Here is a 24,826-nt window from a genome sequence, read left to right on the forward strand (position 1 = left end):
TCGGTATCATGATTCATTACACTTTAGGTCAATATCACACCGGACTTCTCCTTTAATGCAGTTTTCTCCTGTCTCCACCACACACCACCACATTTAACCACATTTAAATAAAACAAAAAACGTTAACAAAATACATACTTTTAAAGGCAAAACAGAGCAATGTAAAATATTGTGTGATATTCTATTTAGCTCTGGCAAAACAATGGCTGTATGTCGTTGAGTAAACAACCCCAACAAAATGTATAATATTGTGAAGACTCGAGGAGATATTAGCATTCATACTCTAAGCTTAACTTAGTTGTATACGCTGAAATTGGTTAAAAGCTCAGGGAGCACACACCAATTCTAGGTTGCTTGAACACTCAACAGGAAACTCACAAATATTCATTTAATGTTTTAAAAGAGTTTTAACAATGTTTTGATACAGTGGCATAGCCCTCTTTTGATGTGTTTCGATACTTAAATAAATGGCCGGCTCGCGAACAGATCCAATCACCCATGCAACCTTGTTCCTTAATGACAGGATTTAGCGATGTCTGTTAAAACCTTGGGTCACAATGTGACTTTTAAATCTGCCTTCGCGCTGCCCAGAGAGAACAGTTTAATGCATATGAAACATCTTTACACAGGCTTTTGTATCGCTATTTCTGTGTTACATTCAAAGTTTATAGTTCGGAAATAAACACTGTTGTCTACAGTAGCGGACAAAATTGAATTAATCACCTTTTCAAAAAGTGACGATGTATAAATCTAAGTTTAAAAAAATGACCCTAACGTTTACAGTGGAGTTACATGCATCAAGGTATTAGATGCTTACTCTGTGAATCCAGCAATCTGTCTGCAACTCTGCATAGCACACTTCTTTCAATGGAAAATACATTAAAAAAGTTGCTGCCTGCCTGAGCTTACGCCCATTTATTGGATTACTTTACTTTACTGTAAATTGAGCTATTGTTGTGCATGTTACAACATGTACATATGTGCAGAGGTGTTCTGAAATGAGGAGGACTGAGGACAATTCTGTTTCATAATTTTACACCAACAGTGTAATCAATGTTTATTAAAGCCATGTATAAATCTCATTAAGTTTGTGCTTTTAAGCATTTTACATTTATTAAAATAACTCAAACCAGTGGTTCTCAACTCCAGTTCTCTGCACATTTTGTATGTTTCACTCGGTTCAGTTCATGGATCTTTCTCCTAAAGAGCTGATGTTCTGAATCAGGTGCGTTAAATGTGCAGAGCAGTGGGTTCAGAGGACCAGAGTTGAGAACCACTGATTTAACTAAATATTTTTCAGATCATCAGTCATCCAAATTCAGTAAAAATTAGTCACAGACACAGATTTTTTTTTTCCATTTCGCTAACTGATTACTCACTAAAAACTTCCACAGAACATGTTTTCATACCGTTTTAAATCTTATTTTGCCATATCAAAGTGGTTATATATTTAAGTGTGTGTGAGTTGTACACTTTTTTTTCAGTAAAAAATTACGGTGAATTTAACAGTAAAAAAGTGTAAAAATGATACAGTAAAAACCTGTGATATGGTTAACGGTAAGTTCCTCTTCTATATACGGTGAAAAACTGTGTTGGACATTGCATGCAATTTTACGGCAGCATACCGTTTTTTTGAAGTGAAAAAGAACGTAAAATTTACAGTGAATAACCGTAAACTGACATTCCCAGAATTACCTGTTTCATTTTTTTTTATTTGATGTTTTTTGTGGAAATTACTTTTTCTTCTTAGATTTTTCTTGGCAGTTTTGTACATTAGGGTTATATGTTTTTTTTGCATTAAATCAGTTTTATGTGTGTTACCATGATGGATTTACTGTTTGTGTGAATGACACTGCACCTTATGTATATGCTATTATTTAAAATCTCCTTGTAATGGGCTTTGGTTCATCATGCGATGTTGTCATCACCACCTGCTTTTGGTGGTTATCAGTGTATTGCAAAGGTACAAAACAGATTTCAGTACTTCAAAAGGTTGGTACATCACCATTATATCAGTAAAAAAAAAAAAAATCAGAAATTACGGTATTTACCTGTATATTTAAGTGAAAACCATAAAATGTAAAACATTGCTACTGTATTTTTTACAGTAAAACTCTGGTAACCACAGCTGTCAGGGTTTTCCCGTAAATTTTACGGCTTTTTTTTTTTTTTTTTACAGTGTATTATATTGTTAATTCAGACTGATTTGTGAATGCAGAATGTGCACAAACACAAAAAGACAGGATTTATTGCATGAACAAATTGCAACCAAACATAACCAGTCATATCCAATCATATTGTGATGGAGTCACTGCCTCATCTTATGTGACTTTCCCCCTTCATTCTCAATTACCCCCCACCAAACTCACAGCAAGCTTTAGTGAGTCTGTTGGTTAAAACTCAATGGGCTCAGGGGAGGCGAGAGAGACGTGGACTCCTATAACTTTGATGGTGGTGGTGTTAGACAATGTTTCTTTAGAAAAACACGTGATTTATACACTTTTGAATGTTATGTTTTAAAATATTTTTATTTAAAATGTTTTATTTTTGTACTACGATTTTTTTTTTTCTCATCCAATATTGAGGAGAAACTACCTCACTTGCCTCCTAGGTGGAAACACCCCTGGCATACAGATATTACTTACCAGAACAAAAAGGTAGAAGGGTTAAAGCCATTTTTAAAAAGCATAATCAGAGTTATTGGACAGTCATCAAACATTTGGATTAATTAATTATCAATCAAACCTCAAAAAGAACTCTAATAAACCACATTTGATGAAATTCCCACAATAGTTGTTTGAATGACAAATATTAATGCAAAACAACACCAAACCAAATTGCTATAAACTAATTCTCAGCCCTTTATACACCATTTGCTCCATTTTGAAGTGGAATGGGAAATAAAATATATTAAATTTAAAATTTCATTTTTACCTCTGAAAATATATTATTTACTGGTAATTTAGAGGTGATCATAAATTGGACAAACACAAGAATTCATAATCATCACAATCTAAACATTGTCACATTTCAGTAATTTCACAATATATGTACAGCCCAAATTCAACAGCAGGAGTTTGAACATAAGTTAAACTTTTTTATGATACAGTGCCACACTGGTCAAACCATATTATTGCAGGTCCCTACATTAGATCATATCAGATCAAAAGAATATTGGTCAGCAAAAACAATGGTCGATATTGTTGATAACCCCTTTTACCATATTTTTCATAAGAATTTTTTCTTCCTTGCAAAGACATTTGAAAAATGTCAGTTCTGATAAACGGCCTTGTGATTCTATGATATCAAAAATGTTCCTCATTTTTTCCTGAGTTGTTTTCATTCCTCTGATTTCACTTATCAGTTCCTTGGCAATGATGCCATTATAGTGATCTAAAATGGCATGAACATTTCTCACACTTCGGATAAGCTGAGTTCTGTTGTTTTTCAGAAAGGATAAACCTAGAATGTAGACATGAACACAGTTTATTTGTACAGTATATTCAAACGTTTGCAAGCAGCTAATAATTTGATGCACTATCTACAGGCTACTAACTGATTCTAGTGTAAATAAAATGGCTAGGCTAAGTTTAGGTTAAGGTTATGTGCTTACACTGCTCATCAGTTGATAGGCTTTGTCTTCCGCTTTCTGCTGTATAGTCTGTAGATATAAAGTTGGTTTCATTTTTAACTCCTTTAAGATTAACCAAATAAATCACTTGATTTACAGGTGTGTGCCAAAAAATTTGAATATCGAGGGAAAGTCCATTTATTTCAATAATTTGTTTCAAATAGTGAAACTTGTATGTTACATTAGTTCACTACACACAAAGTGAAATATTTCAAGCCTTTATTTGTTTCGATTTTGATGATTATGGATTAAAGATAAAACAAAACAAAAACAAATCCAGTATTTCACTAAATTAGAATATTGCATGTGACCAATAAAAAAAGGATCTTAAACACATGTTGGCTTCTGAAAGTGTTTTAATGTACTGTACTATGTCCTCAGTACTTTCTTGGGCCTCCTTTTGCACTAATTCCAGCATCAAGGCGGCGATCAGCCTTTGACACAGTTGAGGTGTTATGGAGCCCAAGTTGCTTTGATATTGGCCTTCAGCTCATCTGCATTTCGGGGTCTCTGTTCCCTCATCTTCCTTTTATAGATTTCCAATGGGGTTTAAGTCAGGCGAGTTTGCCGGCCAATCAACTAGAGTTATTCCATGGCTGTTAAAGCAGGTACTGGTAGTTTTGGCTTTGTGGGCAGGTGCCAAATCCTGCTGGAAAATAAAATCATCATCTCCAAAAAGCTTGTCGGCAGCAGGAAGCATGAAGTGCTCTTAAATTTCCTGGTAGACAGCTGCGTTGACTGTGGACTTGATAAAAGACAGCGATCCCACAGCAGCAGATGACATGCTCCCCAAACCATCACTGAATGTGGAAACTTCACACTGGACTTTAAGCAGCTTGACTTTTGTGCCTCTCCGGTCTTCCTCCAGACTCTGGGATCTTGATTTCCAAATGAAATGCAACATTTGCTTTCATCTGAAAACAGGACTTGGGACCACTGGGCAACAGACCAGCACTTTTTCTCCTTAGCCCAGCACAGACGCTTCTGACGCTGTTTTTGGTTCAGGAGTGGCTTGACGCATGGCAATATCCTGCTGTAGCCCATGTCATGCAGGCGTCTGTACAGTATGTGGTGGTTCTTGATGCACTGACACCAGCCTCAGTCCACTCCTTATGAAGCTCCCCCAGATTTCTGAATCACAATCCTCTCAAGGCTACGGTCATCACTGTCACTTGTGCAACTTTTCCGGACACATTTTTCCCTTCATCTTAACACTCTGTTAATATATTTCAATACTGTGCTTTGTGAGCATCCAGCTTCTTTTGCAATTGCCTTTTGAGACTTTTCCTCCTTATGGAGGGTGTCAATGATGGTCTTCTGCAAAACTGCCAAGTCAGCAGTCTTCCCCATGATTGTGAAGCCTACTAAGCCAGACTGAGACAGTTTAAAGGCAGATGAAACCTTTTGCAGGTGTTTTGCGTTAATTAACTGACTAGATTGGGACACAGGGAGCCTACAATGTTGAACTTTGTCATGATATTCTAATTTTGTGAAATACTGGAATTTTTTTTTAAACAAAGGCTTGAAATATATTTAACTTTGTGTAGTGAACTAATATAACATACAAGTTTCACTTTTTGAAACAAATTATTGAAATAAATGGACTTTCCGTGATATTCAAATTTACACATACCTGTAAATGATCAGTAAAATCCTTAAACAATTAATGCATATTTTACATTGTGCAGAGCTCATTTGCTAAATCAGCACAAAGAAAATTGTTGTCATGTCAGTTATTTACTTCCACAAAAGTAAGTCTTACCTGTCAGTGTTATGTTACGTCTCCATACTTCTTTGAATGCTCCGTTATAGGGGTTTTTCTTTTTGAGCTGTAGTTTCACCTTCATCACACCATCTGGCAACTTTATATCAAATGTTGGAAAGTGATGTTTCCATTGATCATTAAATTGTAATTTTGTGTCCTTGCAAATGAAAGAAAGGGATATTATTAAAATGCTGATTAAAATGCATAACTATATGTGAATACATATTAGAAAAAACGATTTGTTTTTACGAGTTTTATCATTGGGGAAATAGTAAGCCTATTAATGAAGAGTCAATAAGTGTGACTAAAAATGTGACTGGTCTTTGCATTTATGTTCAAAGTTTGATCTGTTAGTTTCCTGTTTTAGTTTTGTAGTCAGATTGTATATTCCTTATTTCTCTCATTTACCCCTTGTAGCCCTTGAGTCCCACTGTAATTTGTTAGGTCTTGGTTAGTCTCAGCCTCAGACGTCACGCCAACGGAACGTTGGCTAAACGTCTGATGCATATGGTACACTTAACTGGAAACACTTCAGGAATGTCGAAGTCGTCATCTGATTCGTTGAATTTGACCGGATTTCCAGGAGATGCGAGTGTCGCGTTTATATTCGGTCCGCCGGGAAACAAAGCGCAGACTGATTAATTCAGCGTTTTGCTAAAAGGTGCTTATGCAGACGCCATTGTTGTTATACACATTCGCCACGTTCGCGAACAAATTACTGACTTACTGCTTGTTCTCCCTCTTCTTCGTTATCTTTCAATGCTGGTTATTTCAATGACTGACTTGTTGCACGCTAGTCTGTTGTTGTGGGAGCATCTCCACGCCCCGAAACGTGACGCTGAATGAAACGAACTGTGATTGGTTGTTTGACATGTCGATCAAACGGTCTTATGGGCGGGCCTTGGCCAACTAAAGCTTCCATGAATTCCAGACCTTCAGCCGTCAGTCTGAAGGTCTGGCTACGCGAGACTAGGTCTTGGTTGTCATCTATGGTTTAGTTGGTGTTCTCAGTTCAAGTTCTTGTTTGCTTATGTTTTTATTCTTTCTTGTATTTTTAGTGTCTTGTTTGTTTTAAAAACTTGATTTGTATCCAGTCCCCTTGTCTGTTAGTTAACGTGTCACAGACATGCTTTTCAATTATTTTTAAAATCTTAAATACGTGAAAAAAAAGAGATTACAGAGATTTCTGTGGAGACTGTTACAATTTGTAAGTAATCATAAGCAACCGAAATGACAAGGGTAGATAAACAAAAGTGAAATCATTAAAAAAAAAACAAAAAAAAAAAAAAACTAATCCATACTAACCGGTGGTTCTACCTCTGAAAGTAGCCTCTCTGAGCACCCATGCTGTTCAACAGAATCACAGGACATGCTGTACTGATGTTTATTTTTGAGGTCGCATTGACAAGAGGTTTGGATTAATGTGTAATCCTCCATATCTTTTTTCACCTGGAAGAAAAAAAAAAAAGGTAAGTTTGTTTATAAAGGTCAGCCAAAATATGGTGAAATTGCATAAACACAAAATTATTTAAAATTTACTTCTCTGGGGTCCACGTTGCATGCCTTAAGAAATACATGCAGCCTGTGTGTTCGCTCTATGTAGAATAGCATCACCTGGCCAGATATCTTATGCCAACGATCAGTAAACCAGTTTGCCACTTTGGAAAGACGAAACTTTGATGTTCCTGTGATGCTCACTGTAACGTGTGTGCTTGTGATATCCTGAGGTTTCAGAATATCAACAATCTGATTAGAGTAGTGTATAACTGACATGAAGTGGCAGGCATCCTCTGAGATTAAAAAAAAAAAAAAAAAAGTTTTTGCTGTATCACTTTGCGCTTTGTACTATTGACAGATAAAATTTCAGTAACAGTCATATTGTTCATAAGATTGCCATGCAGCTCACCAATGGAGGTCTCACAGTGAGGAAGTCTGAGTTGAGACAGCTCACCCCGAACACATTTGATATCATACACAGGTCCTGCTTGGTAATGGTTGGCAGGGACTGGACAGTCACTGTCCTGAAGATCAGTTCTGTACACCACCTCTCCTTTCCCCTCCATGTTAAAACCAATCTGTGTAAACTCGCAATGGTACCAGCCTGCATGGCTGCACTGTAACCTATTTGATTTCAAAGAGATGTCAAATAAGAATGCAAACTAATACAGTCAATGATCTTTCTTCACCTGTTTGTTGACACAGTACCTGTATTTACTTTGCCCTTCTTGAATGATGACCTCAGGAGTGAACAAATAATCCTTCAGCTCTAGCTTCTGGGAAAAATACAAAGAATTTAAGTGAATTGAAATTGTATTGTCAAACTACACATGTATATTTTTAAAGAGATTAACATAAAATGAATCAGTGACTTACTCTTAAAATGTCTGAAGGGGATTGAGAATCTCCGTCTAAAATGTCTGGTAATACCAGATGCATTGAATGATTTCTCCTGATCATCCTCTGTATCCTCTCTGAAAGCTCTCTCCTTTCTGTAATTTCTGGTGCTGAGCCACAGATGTATGATTTGTGTCCACATTTTTTAAGAAGCCACTCTATTACGCTTCTCTGAGCTCCTGTGTACTCATTTATACCACAGTCTCCCTCTATAAATACTAAAGTGACATGATTCCAGAATTTCTCTCCAAGAAACTCTAAATTTTCAAGAATCTCTTTGGTCTGGTTTGTGAAACTGTCATCATGTAGAGTAAATGCAAGCAGAACGGCATGAGGCCCAAGAATAGGTTTTTCCCATCTTAGAATTTTCTTGGCATTGCAAATATCAATATCAGCCAAGTGCACAGTCTTCTTGTTCATTGTGCCTTTGTAAGTCTTAACTCTACCACTGTCAACTTCATCATAATGTCCTCCATCAAAAACCAGGTTTAAAACACATTTTTCTGTTTCCCTGAAACTCATGAGCCAAATTCTCATCTCTGTAAGAAGAGGGCTTTCACCTATTTTGAGAAAAAAAAAGCAGTATAAAGCTGATGTTGCTGAGTTTAACCTGATTTTTTTATAGCCAAGTTAAATATCTCTCTACACATTGGAGATATCTTGGATATATGATAATTGCATACAAATAAAAACATGACAATGTTAATGTAAATGTCTAAATTGTTTACTTTGCCTACACTGATGCATGCTTTTTTGCATGCAATTTTTTATTAAATTTCATTTTTTGCACAAATAACTGTATCATTAATAAAGAAGGTCAGCCTTAATAAACAATATATTTTACAGTGGAATGATATTCTAATAACAATATTGAAAAAATTATTATGCAATGGATTTAGCAATCATAAATACTGAACAAAAGGGTTTAGGACAATTGACTTTATAAACAAGGGTCAGTTGTTTGGGTTTGACCTGGACAATATTTAATAGAGGAAATAGTTGAACTATTATGTAAATCAATGCAGTGTTTTATCTGAATAAACCACTGCATGCTAACAAGTAAACCTATTTATTTATTATTATTATTATTATTATTATTATTTATTTATTTTTTTGAGGAACCAATGAATTACACATTGTAAATTTTTACAGAGAGGGTATAGTCTGTCCCAATAAAACCGTGTTATTCAACATTTCTATGGTTAAAAATGTATATAGCAGAAGAGTCTTTATATTTTGGAATTACTAGGTGAAAGTCCTGACATAAATACTGAAAGGGTGGATTTCCAATCTTCGCCGTATATAATGAATACACAATCACAAGTTCTCTCTAAATAAATGTACCTGTTTTGGTATTAATGTTAAAAGCAAGGTCTGTCTTTGGTATCAGAGAGGTGACTGAGAGTCTAACCCATGTCAGGAATGCAGTAACGGTGTTATTCATTTAGTCCCACTTCCAGCAATTAAATTTGTATTTGTTGTATAACAATTCATTTGAATCAAATATTACGTTTTGCAGAAAGAGAGTTATCAATTTGAGTTTGTATCTTTTTCTGTTTTATTACTGTCTGCAACATGTAAAGATATACTGTGCCTAGGGCCATGAAGTTTACTAACATACAATGTACCCACTAACCTATATGCTTAACATTTGTAATTACTTTTATTAGTTCTAACACCATTAACTCATATCCCAAACTATGACTGAATCATATGTAGAATATTTGTATCAGTTTTCTTATTTAGTTGGAGGCTGGCTTCTTACTCATTTTCATGACCTTTCAAAACTTTAAAATTTAGTAAATTGGTTTCTCTGTGGGGTTAACTGTAAATTTCTCTACAATACCAAAACATTGAGATTATATATGCATATATTATTAATAATATAATGTTAATATAATGTGTACTAAATCCATTAATACATTATTAAATAGTTCAACTCCAAAATGTTAGAGAACCTTTTGACAACTAGATATTTAAAGAGATCATGAACTGAAATCTTGATCTTTTGACATATGTGACCCTGGAGCACAAAACCAGTCTTAAGTCGCTGGGGTATATTTGTAGCAATAGACAAAAACACATTGTATGGGTCAAAATTATTGATTTTTCTTTTACGTCAAAAATCATTAAGAAATTAAGTAAAGATCATGTTCCATGAAGATTTTTTGTAAAATTCCTACTGTAAACCTATCAAAATGTGATTTTTGATTAGTAATATGCATTGTTAAGAACTTAATTTGGACAACTTTAAAGGTGATTTTCTCAGGATTTTGATTTTTTTTGCACCCTTAGATTCCAGATATTCAAATAGAAGTATCTCGGCCAAATATTGTCCTATCCTAACAAACCATACATCAATAGAAAGCTTATTTATTGAGCTTTCATATGATGTATATATCTCAGTTTTGTAAAATTTAACCTTATGACTGGTTTTGTGGTCCAGGGTCACATATAAGAGGTCAATGTATTATATTGTACTAACATCCTGTAAGTTTCAAAACTCAAAACTTTCTTGTTAGTCACAAAAAACAGCTTATATTGAAGCCAATCTGCCAAAACGACGGCTTAGGAATGTGCCACTCTATGACCAAAACCGCAGAAGAAAATCAACGCCTGCTTCTACATCACTGCCTGTTTAGCCCCGCCCACACCTAATCAGACCCCCACCTTCCCATATGTGACCCTGGACCACAAAACCAGTCATAAGATTAAATTTTACAAAAATGAGATGTAATCATATGAAAGCTCAATAGATAAGCTTTCTATTGATGTATGGTTTGTTAGGATAGGACAATATTTGGTCGAGATACGTCTATTTGAAAATCTGGAATCTGAGGGTTTAAAAAAAATCAAAATACTGAGAAAATCACCTTTAAAGTTCTCCAAATTAAGTTCTTAGCAATGCATATTACTAATCAAAAATTACATTTTGATATATTAATAGTAGGAATTTTACAAAAAATCTTCATGGAACATGATCTTTACTTAATTTCCTAATGATTTTTGGCATAAAATGAAAATCTATAATTTTGACCCATACAATATATTTTTGGCTATTGCTACAAACATACCCCAGCGACTTAAGACTGCTTTTGTGGTCCAGGGTCACATATAATATAAATATGATTCATCTTTTTGTCTTGTCCTTGTTATCACTGAGAAAACCTAATTCTAATTAGTTCAAATCTTATTTTACGACGATCAGTGAATTAGGTGTACCAAACTATCACTAAGCAATGAAGACTTAAATATCTAGCTGAGGGGTGTGCAATATTGACACATTTTATCTTAGTATTTCCTGAGATTTTATCTATTACAATAATCAGACAGAATTTTGCTGAGTGGGTTGCGCTGCAGAATTACTGTGGACAGCTGACTCCTAAAGTTTTCGATATTCTTCCTATTCAGAGTGGTCAGTTCACAGCAGTGACTGAAATGAATATTTTCCAACAAGTTTAAATGATTTTTATGGTTTATGGGCTTTTTTTTTTTTTTTTTTTTTTTTTTTTACTTTTATAAAGCCATTCTTTTTTTCTACAAGTCTGTATTATCTTTTGCGTCAAATTCTTATATTGAATCAATAGTCAATTAGAATAAGACATTTTAGGCTGTTACCAAAGTGATAAAGTTGTTATCAACAAGTAGTTGTCATAATTTGGTGACCAGTGTATTTCAAGTAATCCAACATATCCAATATTAATTTATATCCAATGGAAAAAAAATAATAATTAAGAGAATTTAAAAAGTATGCATTTACCGAAATCCAATCCATTTTTTAGGGCTTTCTCATAAAACTCTTCAGCCTTGAGTTTTTCACCTTTCACTTCATGAATGAATCCCTTTATGCCACACACCATCCTGTCTTCCGGGTTTTTCAGCCTAGTAATACGACGATCAATCACTTTTTCCAGTTTCTTCTCACACATCTTACCTGGGTCTGATTTCGGCTGCAGCCTCAGACCTTGCATAAAATGATAGATGGCCAGTTCTTCAGATTTTCGGGTATAGAGCTGATAATTGCCATATGAGCAATGAACTGTCGGCAGGTGCTGCTTGTCATTATTCGCCATTTCAAACGCTTGATCAAAAAACGTCTTCGCGTCTTCCTCATTAAAATTATGACGTTGTCCGTAGTGCAGCGCTAAATCTGCCATGGCTATAACGAAAGAAGGCTTTAGGCGGACTGCATCTTCCAGATGCTTGATACAGTGATTCTGATATTGCTGTATTTCATAAGACTCATGTTTCCAATGTTTCTTTTCCTGGTATATTTTATTTCTGTAACACAGAGCCAGCTGATGGTGTATAAAGGCAGAGTTTGGTGTAGCCTGCAGGGCTTCTTCCAGTAGTGTAATTGCAGCGTCTGTGTTTCCTAATTGGCGGCAAAATTGTGCTGCATATCTTATGACGTGTGGGTTTTCAGGGGACATCTTCAGTGCCATAGTCACCTTCTTCTGTGCAGTTTCAGAAATTGTCCTGTCATCTTTATGCTGTGTTCTTAAGGCTAGCAGTAGTAGTAGAACAGCATCTTCTGGATTAAGCTGTACAGCTCGTTCAAGTTGTTTTATTGTTGGTGATTCTGAAGTGTCAGGGATGTTTTTCGTTGTTCGGTACAGTACAATAGCATAGCCTGCATTTAAATCACTGTCATCCGGGTTCATTTCAAGGGCCCGTCTAAAGCATTCCTTTGCAGCATTTGAGTATTTGTTAGAGAATTTTAAAAAAGCCCAACCCTTTTCTCTGAGCACCTCCACAGTACAAGTGCATCCTTTCAAATACTTTCTATTTATCCACTCTAATTTTCTCAAGTAGTCTTCACATTTAGAAAACTCATTCATATGAAAGTGCAACCAGGCAAGGTCTCCATAGGTAACAATAAGAACTTCATCACTGTCTTTGTAGCGTTCTTTTGCAATCTCCACTGATTTCTGCAGGTTTGCGAGTGCTTCTTGCTTGTTCCCATATAGATACTGAATGTATCCAAGGCTGCTGTAAGCTCGTGTTACTCTCGCCTCTTTACACTCCAGCTGAATCTGTTCCTCCAAACGATTCAGTAAATCACAGAGAACAAAGTCTTCTTCGCTTAAAGACCAAGTAAAATGGCACTCCTGCAGAAGCAGTTTGGTTTTTAAGGGACCTTTAAGACTGCAAGAGAAGGAAAAGCTCAGATGATTTGACTAAAAATGATTTAAACACATACTATTTATATGAGTCATGTACTGTTGCAGTATGTGCTGTGAACCATATACTAAAAGCACAAAAGAATTTCCAGTGCTGTAAACTTTGAGCAGTTTGTCCAGTTTTTCCATTTCTGGTAAACTTGTGTGCATACAGATAAAGGCATTTAAAATCTCACTCTCTCTCACACACACACACACGTTTGTTCCACTATCATTGTGGGGACATCCACCCTAAACCTAAGGGAACTTTCTGCATTTTTACATTCTCAAAAAAACTAATTCTGCATGATTTATAAGCTTATTCCCCCATTGGGGACCTCAGTTTAGGTTCCCACCGTGACACAAGTTCTCACCAGTCTGTGTGTATTCAGGTTTAGGTCCCCACCAGTATATAAACACACACACACACACACACACACACACACACACACACACACACACACACACACACACACACACACACTCCGTTGGAAATTTATTAGAATATTGTTTTAACTGAGTTCATATTTTCTAGCATCCTAAACCTACACACAGGTCAATTTGAAATGAATCCACATTCAGATTTAAATTACCAAGTAAAAAAACATACAAGGTTTAAATTTTTTTTAAAACACATTCATAATTACACCATAGGCAGTCATTTCAGTGTGTAAATGTCAAAGAGGTCTGAAAAACAGGTTTAACAGTTTTCACAGGTGCTTTGTGTCCGGTTTTTTTTTCCATGGTGCATGTCATTCCTAAAACATTTTAATTCAACATTAACAACAAACAAACCCACCTCATTTTGTGTCTGTCTTCAGTAAGCACCAAATCATGAAAATACCAACAGAGGAACCGAATTCACGAAAATCTTCTTAAGAAATAAGACATTTCTTATGATTAAATCCAAGAAGTTGGTAAAAAATGTTCCTAAGTGCAATCCATTTAAATTTGTTTAAGAAGTTCCCAAATATGTTCTTAAGAACATCTAAATGTTTTCCTTAAGAAAATCACAGGCTTTATCTGAATGAAGACGCACGGACAAACTCACACTTCAAGTAGTGTCGTTTTGCACTTCCTGCAGATTACCATAATAATCTTAAGTGCACACACTATTTTAGTCGAGACCAGTTTGACTGGTTTGGCGCTCAGTTTATTTTAAGAATCTTAAGAAATAAGAGATATTTTTTTGGAAGAATTTCTGGTGACCCAGGGACCGGATTCACAAAACATTTGTAAAGAAATTATTCCATCTTATTTTCTAACTTAAGAAAAAAGTTAACAATATTTTGTAGGCTACTCATGTGGTTCAAGACAAAACATAAGAATAATTCAAATTCGTAGAAATTATCGTTAATAACTTAGAACTTAGAATAACCTCAGACTTGTCTTAAATAGCAAATGGTAAGACTGATTTAACGAATGTATTGCTAAAACCTTTATGAACCTACTGTACATAAAATATGAGGTTGGATGTGGATACTGGAAGATGAGTAAAGTATTATAGAAAGCCTTGTTTACATAATAAATAGACAAATAGTTTAACCACCAAATGTTACATTGCTCATACATACATACATACAGGTGCTGGTCATATAATTAGAATAACTTCACAAATTTATTTCACTAATTCCATTCAAGAAGTGAAACAGACTGATATATTTCAAGTGTTTATTTCTTTTAATTTTGATGATTATAACTGACAACTAATGAAAACCCCAATTCAGTATCTCAGAAAATTAGAACATTGTGAAAAGGTTCAGTATTGAAGACACCTGGTGCCACACTCTAATCAGCTAATTAACTCAAAACACCTGCAAAGGCCTTTAAATGGTCTCTCAGTCTAGTTCTGTAGGCTACACAATCACGGGGAAGACTGCTGATGTGACAGTTGTCCAAAAGATGACCATTGACACCTTGCACAGGGAGGGCAAGACACAAAAGGTCATTGCAAAAGAGGCTGGCTGTTCACAGAGCTCTGTGTCCAAGCACATTAATACAGAGGCAATGAGAAGGAAAAGATGTGGTAGAGAAAAAAAAATGTGAAAGCAATAGGGATAACCGCACCCTGGAGAGAATTGTGGAACAAAACCCATTCAAAAATGTGGGGGAGATTGACAAAGAGTGGACTGCAGCTGGAGTCAGTGCTTCAAGAGACAATACGCACAGACGTATGCAAGACATGGGTTTCAGCTGTCGCATTCCTTGTGTCAAGCCACTCTTGAACAACAGACACCGTCAGAAGCATCTCGTCTGGGCTAAAGACAAAAAGGACTGGACTGCTGCTGAGTGGTCCAAAGTTATGTTCTCTGATGAAAGTGAATTTTGCATTTCCTTTGGAAATCAGGATCCCAGAGTCTGGAGGAAGAGAGGCACAGAATCCATGTTGCTTGAGGTCCAGTGTAAAGTTTCCACAGTCAGTGATGGTTTGGGGTGCCATGTCATCTGCTGGTGCTGGTCCACTGTGTTTTCTGAGGTCCTGAGCAGCATTAACAGGGCCAACAAGGCAATCAGGGCTAATGAATTGTAACATTTTAAGACTAACAGTGTTGCGTGTTCTGGTTTTTAACCTGTTGCAGTTTACATATATGCATGCATGCATATATATTTAATATGTATGTGTGTATATATAGTAGAAACTCCTGACCATCAGTTCTGTCTTGGTTAATAATTAACCTTTGTGCATTACTGTAAAGTGGGACACTAATGTCGTAAATATGGCCATGGGAATCGGCTTGTAAAGTCATGACAAAGGTCAAGTGATAAATAAATGTTGAGTATATAACTCTAGATTATGCAATTATTTTTGTGATGTATTTGTACTTCAAATATTGGAATAATCTTAAACCGTGTTTCTATTTGAAGCAATCTTTGTCATCCTACTTCAGAAAAGGTATATAATATATAAAAGGTTTATATTGTTTTTTTTTTTTGTTTTTTTTTTGCGACAATGTGCATTAAGAAAGTTAAATGCCATGCATTTTTGATACATTTTGGTCTTATGCAGCAATATTATGTATTTTAAGATCAGGATTCAGTGGTCCAAAGTTGTTTAACTCGATACAGCTCATTCATAGTGGTGAACATCTAATGCTTTAAAACTAGTACAGACAATACAATTATAAATGGAGTAAACTGATGACATTGTGTTGATGAAGCCGACTAAAAAGCACTAAGCACTAAGTACTGTAGAAACTGCAAACAGCAGCAGCAGGCTTGAGTTACTCAATGTCTGAAATGTACTGTCATTAAATACATGTATCAACAACTTTTGTGCAAACAAATGGTTGTGCCATTTTATTGTAATTTCTCCCACAATAACGAAGGCTTGATTTTATCCCAAAACTGCAGGACGTGATGGAACGCCTCTCTTAAATACTCAATGATTTCTGTTCCAGCCTTTAAACAGACAATTAAAATGGTAAATATGCAAACATACATTAAATAATGGCCAAAAAATGTATTGTCATGCTTATTACACATACCCACTTTGTATAGTAAGGAAGGAGGGTATCTTGCCGGGATTTAATGCAACATCTCCAAAATTATGCAGCGCATGAATGCATTTACAGAGCATTTACAAATGCAACACAGATTTCTGAGAAAATTTAATTTAGTCTGTTGTTTATTCTGCATTATATTTTGACAGAAGTTTGTGGAGCCACAAAGCAGCCTTAAACCAAGGTATCCTTTGACTTCCAAAGCGTTTTATTTTTCACACTTTGAAAGTAAAATCTTCATTTGTGTTCAGCAGAAGAAAGAAACTCGTGCAGGTTTGAGGGTGAGTAAATAATACCAGTTGAAAAGATGTACTATTAAATGCATAAAAAAAACAAACTTAAAATTCAAGAAATCAATTAAAAATATATTGAATTTTATTTGAAAAAAAAAAATAATAATAATAATATTATATATATATATCGGTGCTTGGCCCCTAATAATTCCATTTTTTGCGTGTGTAATTAGATCATATTAATCAACATTAGAGCGCCACCCTTTGGCTGAATTACGCAAAGACATAAAACATCCTCCAAAGTGCGTCTTCAGGTACGAACCAGAAATGCCTCTTTGTCCAGTCTCTTTATGAGGGGCGAAGGTCAGCTCTTATCTTTCAGTGCTATTCTTTCGATTTCAACATTTGTTAAGTGCTCAAATGGCGTCAGGTAAGAATCAAATTGGATAAAAATATACGCAGCCACATTTCCTCCATGATTTATTAAGTATTTATGGAATATTATCCATCAGAAGACTTCGTTTAGTTTATTAAATTATATTTGACTGCGCTTTTTCATTTATGTTTAATCGTGTCATTGAACACCAGAAAGAATCTTCTGAGCGAGGTCTCTCTTTTTTGTTAGTTTGCGATTCTTTACACTTCTCTTTGTTGATATGTGGCAATAGCCTATTTATTTATTATTTTTGTTTTTATCAAGCCTGTAGATCATTGGAGTAAATATGAGTTAAAGGGTAATTTTGACACCGTAGATAAGAACCAATTAAATTAATGTTGATTTGTGTTAGTAATTGCAAACATTGTGAAATCACAGCTTTTCAGTACACACATGCTTTTGTAAATATTTTATAATGGCTAGAACATCTGTTCTCCTTCTCTGTATGTGTTTTTTTCTCTAGCAGCAGCAGGCAGACATAGTCCAAATCTTGATCGTCCTAACAGTAAGTAAATTAAATCACTGGCAGTAAGAAGTGTCAAACATGTATGTGTTGTAATAGTTAAGTATAGTTCACCCTAAAATTAAAATGATGTCCCAGTATGTTGAGATTTGATTTTAATTTATAAAGTTAAAAAATTGTGAATGTGAATTACTTGCATATAGGCGGCTTTCCCAAAACTGTTTAATTTGTTAAGTCTTTTAGGTCTTTTTTGTTGATAAAGCTAGTTTTAAAATGTCTCGTTGTGTGTGGAGAGATGATGACAAAAACCCTCCAATAAAATTAGGCAAATTAGGCATTATATTATAAGAATGCATTTTTGTATCTTTTTTTATTTTTTTTATTTTTGCTATATATTGTAATTTGCCATTCTATTGTCTCTGTAAAGCCAAAGCTCGGTTCGCTGATCAGTTCACTTTATTTTATCGTGGCCACAACATATTAACTTGTAGGAACGTGATATGTCGTGGAAATGAGATAAAAGTGACTTAGAAACGCCTGATAATTATGCCAATAAAGTTTTGACTTTATGATTGTATTTATGCCCGTGCGTGAAGATAAAAGATTTACAAATGATGATACTACCCTGAATGATTCCAGTCATAGCATAATGAAAGCTTTAGTGGCATGTCGAGCATTCACAGTAGGTTACACATACAGAACGTTAAGTAGGGGAGAGTGGGGACGGTTGCAACATTGCTGATTTCTTCAAGCAGGAATAAGATACAGTGATAATATTTATACTGCAAACGCTTTATTGGCCCCTCATACTTCCTGGAAGAAATCAGCCACATGTTATCATTCCTTCTATCCAAAATCCAATGTCAATGATATGTTGTCAAGCTAATATATCAATTTTTATCATGCCTATCACTGTAGGAACACACTGTTGCAACCGTCCCAACATGCTGTCCCTTATCACAATATTGATTAAAAGCTTGCCATAACATTACATAGGCCTAATTGTAATTTTATAATGATAATCCTAATGAACCCCTTTAACAGTTAGTTATCTCTCCTTTTTTTAACTGAATATGTAAAAAACCTAATTGCTACTTAATGTTTTTCATTTACTATTCTTAGTTTTTTTTTTTTTTTTTTTTTTTTTTTACAGCCAATTTACCTTATTAAGACTGTGACTGTGCACAAATAAAATAAAAAAATTGCAAAATTATATTAAAGAATGATTTAATTACATTTTATTGAATGTTGCAACTGTCCCCTATTGTGGGGACGGTTGCAACATTTCCCTTTGTCTATTTCAGTGTTAATTGTACGTATATTATAATATGTACACATGTTGCAGCAATGTGAGTGAGTAGCTGACAGATGCAGCTTTATTGTATTAAAATTTCGGCTTTCTAATACAAACAGTCTCTGAGAAACTAAAGGGAATGCAAAAAGTGTAGCAATCATCCCCACTCTCCAAGTCAAGTCACCTTTATTTATATAGCGCTTTATACAATACTGATTGTGTCAAAGCATCTTTACAATGCCAAATAGGAAACTAGTTTGTCAATAATGCAAGAGGACAATAAAAATGCACAGCCTAAAAGAACCATAAAACTTGTCCATACAGATCTAGGCCTGAATTTCAAGTCTTCTGAACCTCTACAGTAACTTTGTCTGAGGAACAGTTTGGCATAAGTTGTCATTCATTAAAAAATATTCCAGTCCATCATAGCTGAGATCTCATTTGGGCGTATTCATACATCACATTAGTGACAGCAGACAGTACAGTACTCTTGATACAGTAGCTTAGAGCATGAAGAAAAAAATCTCTGCATAAAACTTTTTAGTATTAAACAAATGTCTTTTTTTATTTTATTTTATAGAAGTTCCTAAAGTTTCTGACAGGTGTTACTTGATGCTTTAAGATTACTTGTATGGAATCTGGTAATTCTGTGGGTTTTTTAATCTGAGATTCTTCAGTGCTGATTCTGCAGTGCTTTTTTTATTGCATTGTGTGTGTTTGTGTTTCAGTGAGTGATCTGAGGATTGTGCTGATAGGAAAGTATGGATCAGAAAACAGACGAGTGGCAAACACTATTCTTCGTACAACAGTGTATGGCAGAGAAGCTTCATCTTATTCACAGCAGCACAGTGTGAGAATCAGTGGAATGGTGGAGGAGAGACACATCACAGTCATCAACACTCTCCTGCTCCAGCCACATCTCTCACAGCATCAGATAATAGAGGGAGTGAGAGAGTGTGTGCATCTGTCTGCTCCAGGACCTCATGTGTTCATTCTCGTACTGCAGTATAAGGACTTCAGAGAGGACAACAGATACAGAGTGAAATATGTGCTCAGCCTCTTCAGTGAGCAGGCCATGAAACACACTATAGTGCTGACTACTGATGAACAGCCACGCAGATTCTTGTGGTATTCCTGGAATAATGCTATTCATGATTTAATAAAAGAGTGTGGAGGAGGACATCTTCGGTTTGATACAATAAACCCAGGATGGCGATCTGAGTTGATCAGAAGGACAGAGGAGATATTTCTAACCTGTAACGTGTTTGAGGATGAAGGTGGATCATCAGTGGATGGAGATCTGAGCAGATCTGGAGGTTCAGTCAGAGGAGATGACAAAGACAAGGAATCTGATCTAAAGGAGAGCACACAAACAGCAAGTGACGGAGGAGGTTTGTCAGTCTTTTTCTCAGAATAATACCTCTAAGAATATAAGCAAGAAAGGCTTTTGTGTCCTTTAAGTTACAGCGTAGAGACAGGAAGTGACAGGGAGAAAATTAGGAGCACTACTGTGTGAATTAAGCAAGGATTTCTTTTTAACAGTCAGGTTTTTTTTTTTTTTTTGGTTTAAATGCTTAATTATAACAAAAAAAAAGTTATTTTTAAATGGGGTATTAAGACATTGACAGACATTGTCAACTACTGCAAGGTACCCTTCAGTTGATAAAAGAATGTACTGCAATCTAATCATATTTTACAATATTTTACTTGCGCTGACTAAATGAGCTAATTTTCAAAAATGATTTATTATTTCACATTTTCCATTAAAAGACCTGAAAAGACCAAAGTGATATATGATTTGTTGGAACCGGATGAAAAATGACTGGGCTACACCCGTTTTGAATTTGTCAAGTCAAGTCACCTTTATTTATATAGCGCTTTTAACAATACAGATTGTGTCAAAGCAACTGCACAGTATTTAAACAGCACCATAGTGTGTAAGTAACGCATTATTGTAAATAATCAATTTTCAGTTAAAGCAGTTCATCAATGAATTCAGTGATATCATCGTCAGTTCAGTTCAAATAGTATACGATATCGCTGGAAAATGTCCCCAACTAAGCAAGCCAGAGGCGACAGCGGCAAGGAACCAAAACTCCACAGGTGACAGAAATGGAGAAAAAAACCTTGGGAGAAACCAGGCTCAGTCGGGGGACCAGTTCTCCTCTGGCCAGACCAAACCAGCAGTTTGTAACAATGTCGGTCAGCAAAGCCAGTTCTGAGAAAAATTAAGTAGAAATTTTCCAAGGGTTCCAAAGCAAAATCAAATAGCAAAATTGCTTTGTTTCCTCCACTTCCTTTCTTAATAGTAATTATTATATTAATAATCACAATGCATCCATTTTTATTTTATCTTATATAAAAAAAAAAGAAGAAAAGTACATTGTTAAAAAGTAAGAACAGGGATTTTTTTATTTTTTTATTTTTCTTTATTTTTTTATTTTTTAAGAATTGTGATTCTAAAAGTCTTGCGATTTTTGATATTGGTATTAGGGCTGGGATGATACGCTAGTCTGCCGATTAAAATGTTCAACAAATTGAGTAGAAAAATATTTCTGAAATAAAATAAAGTGTTGCAAACCGTTTTAGTCATGTTTTGAAAACCTCATATTCGACCAAAATTAACTTTTTTCACTTTTTTTTTTTTTTTTTTTTGTCTGTAGCTTAAAATTAACCCTTGCACATTCCTACTCATTTTACCAGCATTGGTCACAAATAATATTTTTACTGTTAAGCAAGTGTGCGTTTGGTACCATAATTGAATCTACTGTCTCTAAATATTATTCCAGTGACTGCTGGAAAAACAAAGCTGAACATTGTGCTGTGTGGAAATGATCCAACACTCAAGAGTTCAGTGTCAAGAGTGTGTCAGAGAGAAGGAACGATTCATGGACGGCAGTTCAGTGTAATAGAGCTTCCAGTTCTCACTCAGCTCTCAGAGGAGGAAGTGATGCGGGAGACTCACCGCTGTGTGTCCCGCTGTGATCCTGGAGTTCATGCTTTCATCCTCGTTACTCCTGTCACTCCGCTTACTAATGAAGATAAAGCAGAAATGGAGAAGATTAAAGAAATATTTTACTCACAAGAGCATTTCATGGTGCTTTTCACTACTGAACTCACTGTTGACCAAAGTGTGTCAGATTTTGTAGAATCCACTGAATCTCAGAGGATTGTGGGTCTCTATGGGAGTTGCCACAGTGTGATGGGGTTAAAGGACCAGAGAAGCTCCGAACAGATCTCAGACCTGTTTGACTGTATAGAGAGCATGAAGACTGAGCCCTATTCTCTTCAGATGTATTTGAGAACTCCAGAGAAGAGAGTCAGACAGGAACTAGAGGAGAGAGTGAGAGATGGTGAAATCAAAGAATTACAGATGAAAATCAAGACACTGGGTGAGTGCATTTCTCTGAATAAAGAATTGTTGTGTGAATAAATTAATAATCTTATAGGTTATTTGCAGTACAGTATAACTTTTTATACATAAGCTACATATTTCAAGTAGAAAAATTGTCTCAAAATCTTAAACCCTTTTCAATTAATGACTGGCTAAAATCTCAGCCCCAGAACCTTAAGACTGGAATACACTGTATGACATTTGCCAAAATCTCTTCAGATTTTAAAAACTTGTGTAATGTCAGTATTTTGTCCTGTCCTGTTCTGTTTTCCCAGTGTTTTTCCCCTTATGTTTCTAGTGTAATGGTTTAGTCTTTGTCTCCCCCTCCTGGTTTTGTCTATTTTGGTTTAATCTTGCCCATATTTGTATTTCCCCCTCATCATCTCGTTATCTTGTTTGTTACCACGCCCTATGTTCAGTGTATTTAAGTCTGTGTCTGCTCACTCCCCAGTGAACGTCGATAACGTTACATGTTCTCTGTTTATGCTCCTGGTTTTTGTTTGTTTATTTGTTTGTATATTCTGTGTTTCATTTAATAAACCTTATTATTTCATTTACTCCGGTTTTCCTCCTCCATCTCCACTCCTCAACCCAGCCAGATTGTGACATGTGGTGTATTCCAGCCTTAAGTAACTTACTTCTATTCTTTTTACTGCCATTTTTAGCTCCAGCTTTTTTTTTATATATATACTTTCAGCATTTTCTCTCAGAATGTAAAATATAAAGGGATTCATGTCAGGCAACTTGGGCAATCCCAAACATCACACTTGAAAAAAAGCACTTGAAAAGCTCTATATTACTTAAGGACATAGAACATAAATAACCTAAAAATAACTAATATAGAACATAACATTCCCAGAAAGTTGCAGTTGTTTTCAAATATACTTAAAATGACCTTATACAAAACGTTCCCAAAATGATTACTTTTAGGCTACTCTTTTAATAACCATCTAATCTAATCTTCCAATTAAAATGTTGCAGATGTTTGTATAATACTGATTATAGGCCTCCATGGAGCTTATACTGTACTTGGTCAGTATAATTGTGCTGGATGACTACTAACATACAGCGGGTAATGATACCAGAGTAAAGCGGTTAGGAAAAAGTTCTGGGAATGTTAGAATAATATATGTCTACAAACCAAAAAACTAGTCTTCTGTTTCTGTTAAGGTACAGTTACAGATAATGTACTCATTGTCATCCAAGATGTTTATGTCTTTCTTTCTTCAGTCATGAAATTGTTTTTTGAGAATAATATTTTTTAAAGGGGTCCTATGATGCTTTTTCACTTTTTGTCAGTGTTGTGTAGTGTAGTGGTGTGTATAAAAAAAATCTACAAAGTTACAAATCTCAAAGTCCACTCCAAAGGGAGATCTTTAGTTTGCAAAAGATCCCATTTCAAGAACTACAACGAATGACTCCTTTGGACTGCAGCGTTTGTTTTCCGGATACAATGATGTATCCCACACATTTGGCTTTTCAGAAGGCAGACCTTCATTTTACCCGGAACTAATCAAGCCATTTGTGCCAGCTTGGGGAAAAAGCTATTGTAATAATTTAAATTATGTGAAAATGAATGCATTTTCGTACCACTAAGCATGTGAGCATGTTCTAGTGCAGTGGTTCCCAACCTTTTTTACTCCGGGGCCCCCTCCTTCTCTGGTCAATTTCGCAAGGCCCCCCTATGCCTGACATGTCCTCTTACACTGCACTTCCGCTGTTAAAAGTATTTATTTTTTATCAACCAAAACATTTGTTTTGCCTTATTATTCTTCCACTGCAAAACTCAAAATTCTAACTTTAAATTATACTTTATAACCTTAAGTATAACCTTTTACTTCAGACATCAGAGTACTTTTCTTAAATAAGTGAACCTGTGAACCAAACAGGACAATAAAGGAGATGCTAAAAAAACTCTCTAAACCTCCCTTTGAACTTGACTAACTGAATATCTACTGTTTGTATACATTTAAAAATAAACCCATAAATTAAAAATACAGCAAATATATTCTAAATCTGTTAAACGCATCAATCTGAAGGCGGATCGGTGAAGATTAGTGATCTCCGTCAGAGCGCGTCTGATGCTCATCACCGAACCTCACCAGATCCTCCTCTGTTGTGAGCATTAGAGGATGGATACCCGAGCCGAGCCCGACGGGACCCGACGGAACCCGACGGGTCGGGCCGGGTTCGGACAGATATTTAGAAAGGATGCTCGGGTTCGGGTCGGGCTCGGTCACCTCAGCGCGATAGTGCGCCCGTGTTATAACGGCGCTTTTTGCCCAGTGTGCACTGATGCTCTCATCTGTTGACATTTCCGAACGCTTTTTTTACAGTGACTTAATAAAAGCGGGCTTTCCACACAAAAAAGTGCATGTGTCATTAGTATGAGTAAAAAGAGATTTTAACTGTGTCGGGCTGGGATCGGGCTCGGACATAAATATCTTAATGCTTGTCGGGCTCGGGTCGGGTTCGGTTACTGCTCTGTCGGACTCGGGCCGGGCTCGGACAGAAAAATGCGGCCCGATCCGCACTCTAGTGAGCATCCATTATA

General features: G+C 35.6%; 2 protein-coding genes across 2 annotated transcripts; one reads left to right on the top strand and one right to left on the bottom strand.

Annotated features, from left to right (window-relative positions):
• Positions 1 to 2,393: 2,393 nt before the first annotated feature.
• LOC141337926 (uncharacterized) lies at positions 2,394 to 13,102 on the bottom strand. Its single transcript, XM_073843501.1, has 9 exons — positions 13,014 to 13,102; positions 11,551 to 12,938; positions 7,770 to 8,350; positions 7,602 to 7,669; positions 7,303 to 7,517; positions 6,936 to 7,186; positions 6,702 to 6,845; positions 5,394 to 5,553; positions 2,394 to 2,473 (listed from the first exon to the last, which is right to left on the bottom strand). Exons 1-9 carry the CDS (start codon positions 13,100 to 13,102, stop codon positions 2,394 to 2,396), a joined length of 2,976 nt encoding a protein of 991 aa, XP_073699602.1.
• Positions 13,103 to 17,105: 4,003 nt separating this feature from the next.
• LOC141337927 (GTPase IMAP family member 8-like) lies at positions 17,106 to 24,394 on the top strand. The gene is made up of 5 exons (XM_073843503.1): positions 17,106 to 17,115; positions 17,585 to 17,626; positions 19,607 to 20,269; positions 21,668 to 22,270; positions 24,312 to 24,394. The coding sequence occupies exons 1-5, from the start codon at positions 17,106 to 17,108 to the stop codon at positions 24,392 to 24,394; spliced, it is 1,401 nt and encodes a 466-aa protein (XP_073699604.1).
• Positions 24,395 to 24,826: the final 432 nt, after the last annotated feature.

Source organism: Garra rufa, chromosome 7 (assembly GCF_049309525.1).
Source record: "Garra rufa chromosome 7, GarRuf1.0, whole genome shotgun sequence".
NCBI lineage: Eukaryota > Metazoa > Chordata > Actinopteri > Cypriniformes > Cyprinidae > Garra > Garra rufa.

Coding starts and splice junctions, on each gene's coding strand:
- LOC141337926 (XM_073843501.1), bottom strand. CDS start 13,102: ATGGAAAAACTGGACAAACTGCTCAAAGTTTACAGCACTGGAAATTCT. Junction 7,670..7,769: donor CCCCTTCAGACATTTTAAGA/GTAAGTCACTGA, acceptor TATTTTTCCCAG/AAGCTAGAGCTGAAGGATTA. Junction 7,187..7,302: donor TCACTGTGAGACCTCCATTG/GTGAGCTGCATG, acceptor TTTTAATCTCAG/AGGATGCCTGCCACTTCATG.
- LOC141337927 (XM_073843503.1), top strand. Junction 17,627..19,606: donor AAATCTTGATCGTCCTAACA/GTAAGTAAATTA, acceptor TTTGTGTTTCAG/TGAGTGATCTGAGGATTGTG. Junction 22,271..24,311: donor GATGAAAATCAAGACACTGG/GTGAGTGCATTT, acceptor ATCAATCTGAAG/GCGGATCGGTGAAGATTAGT.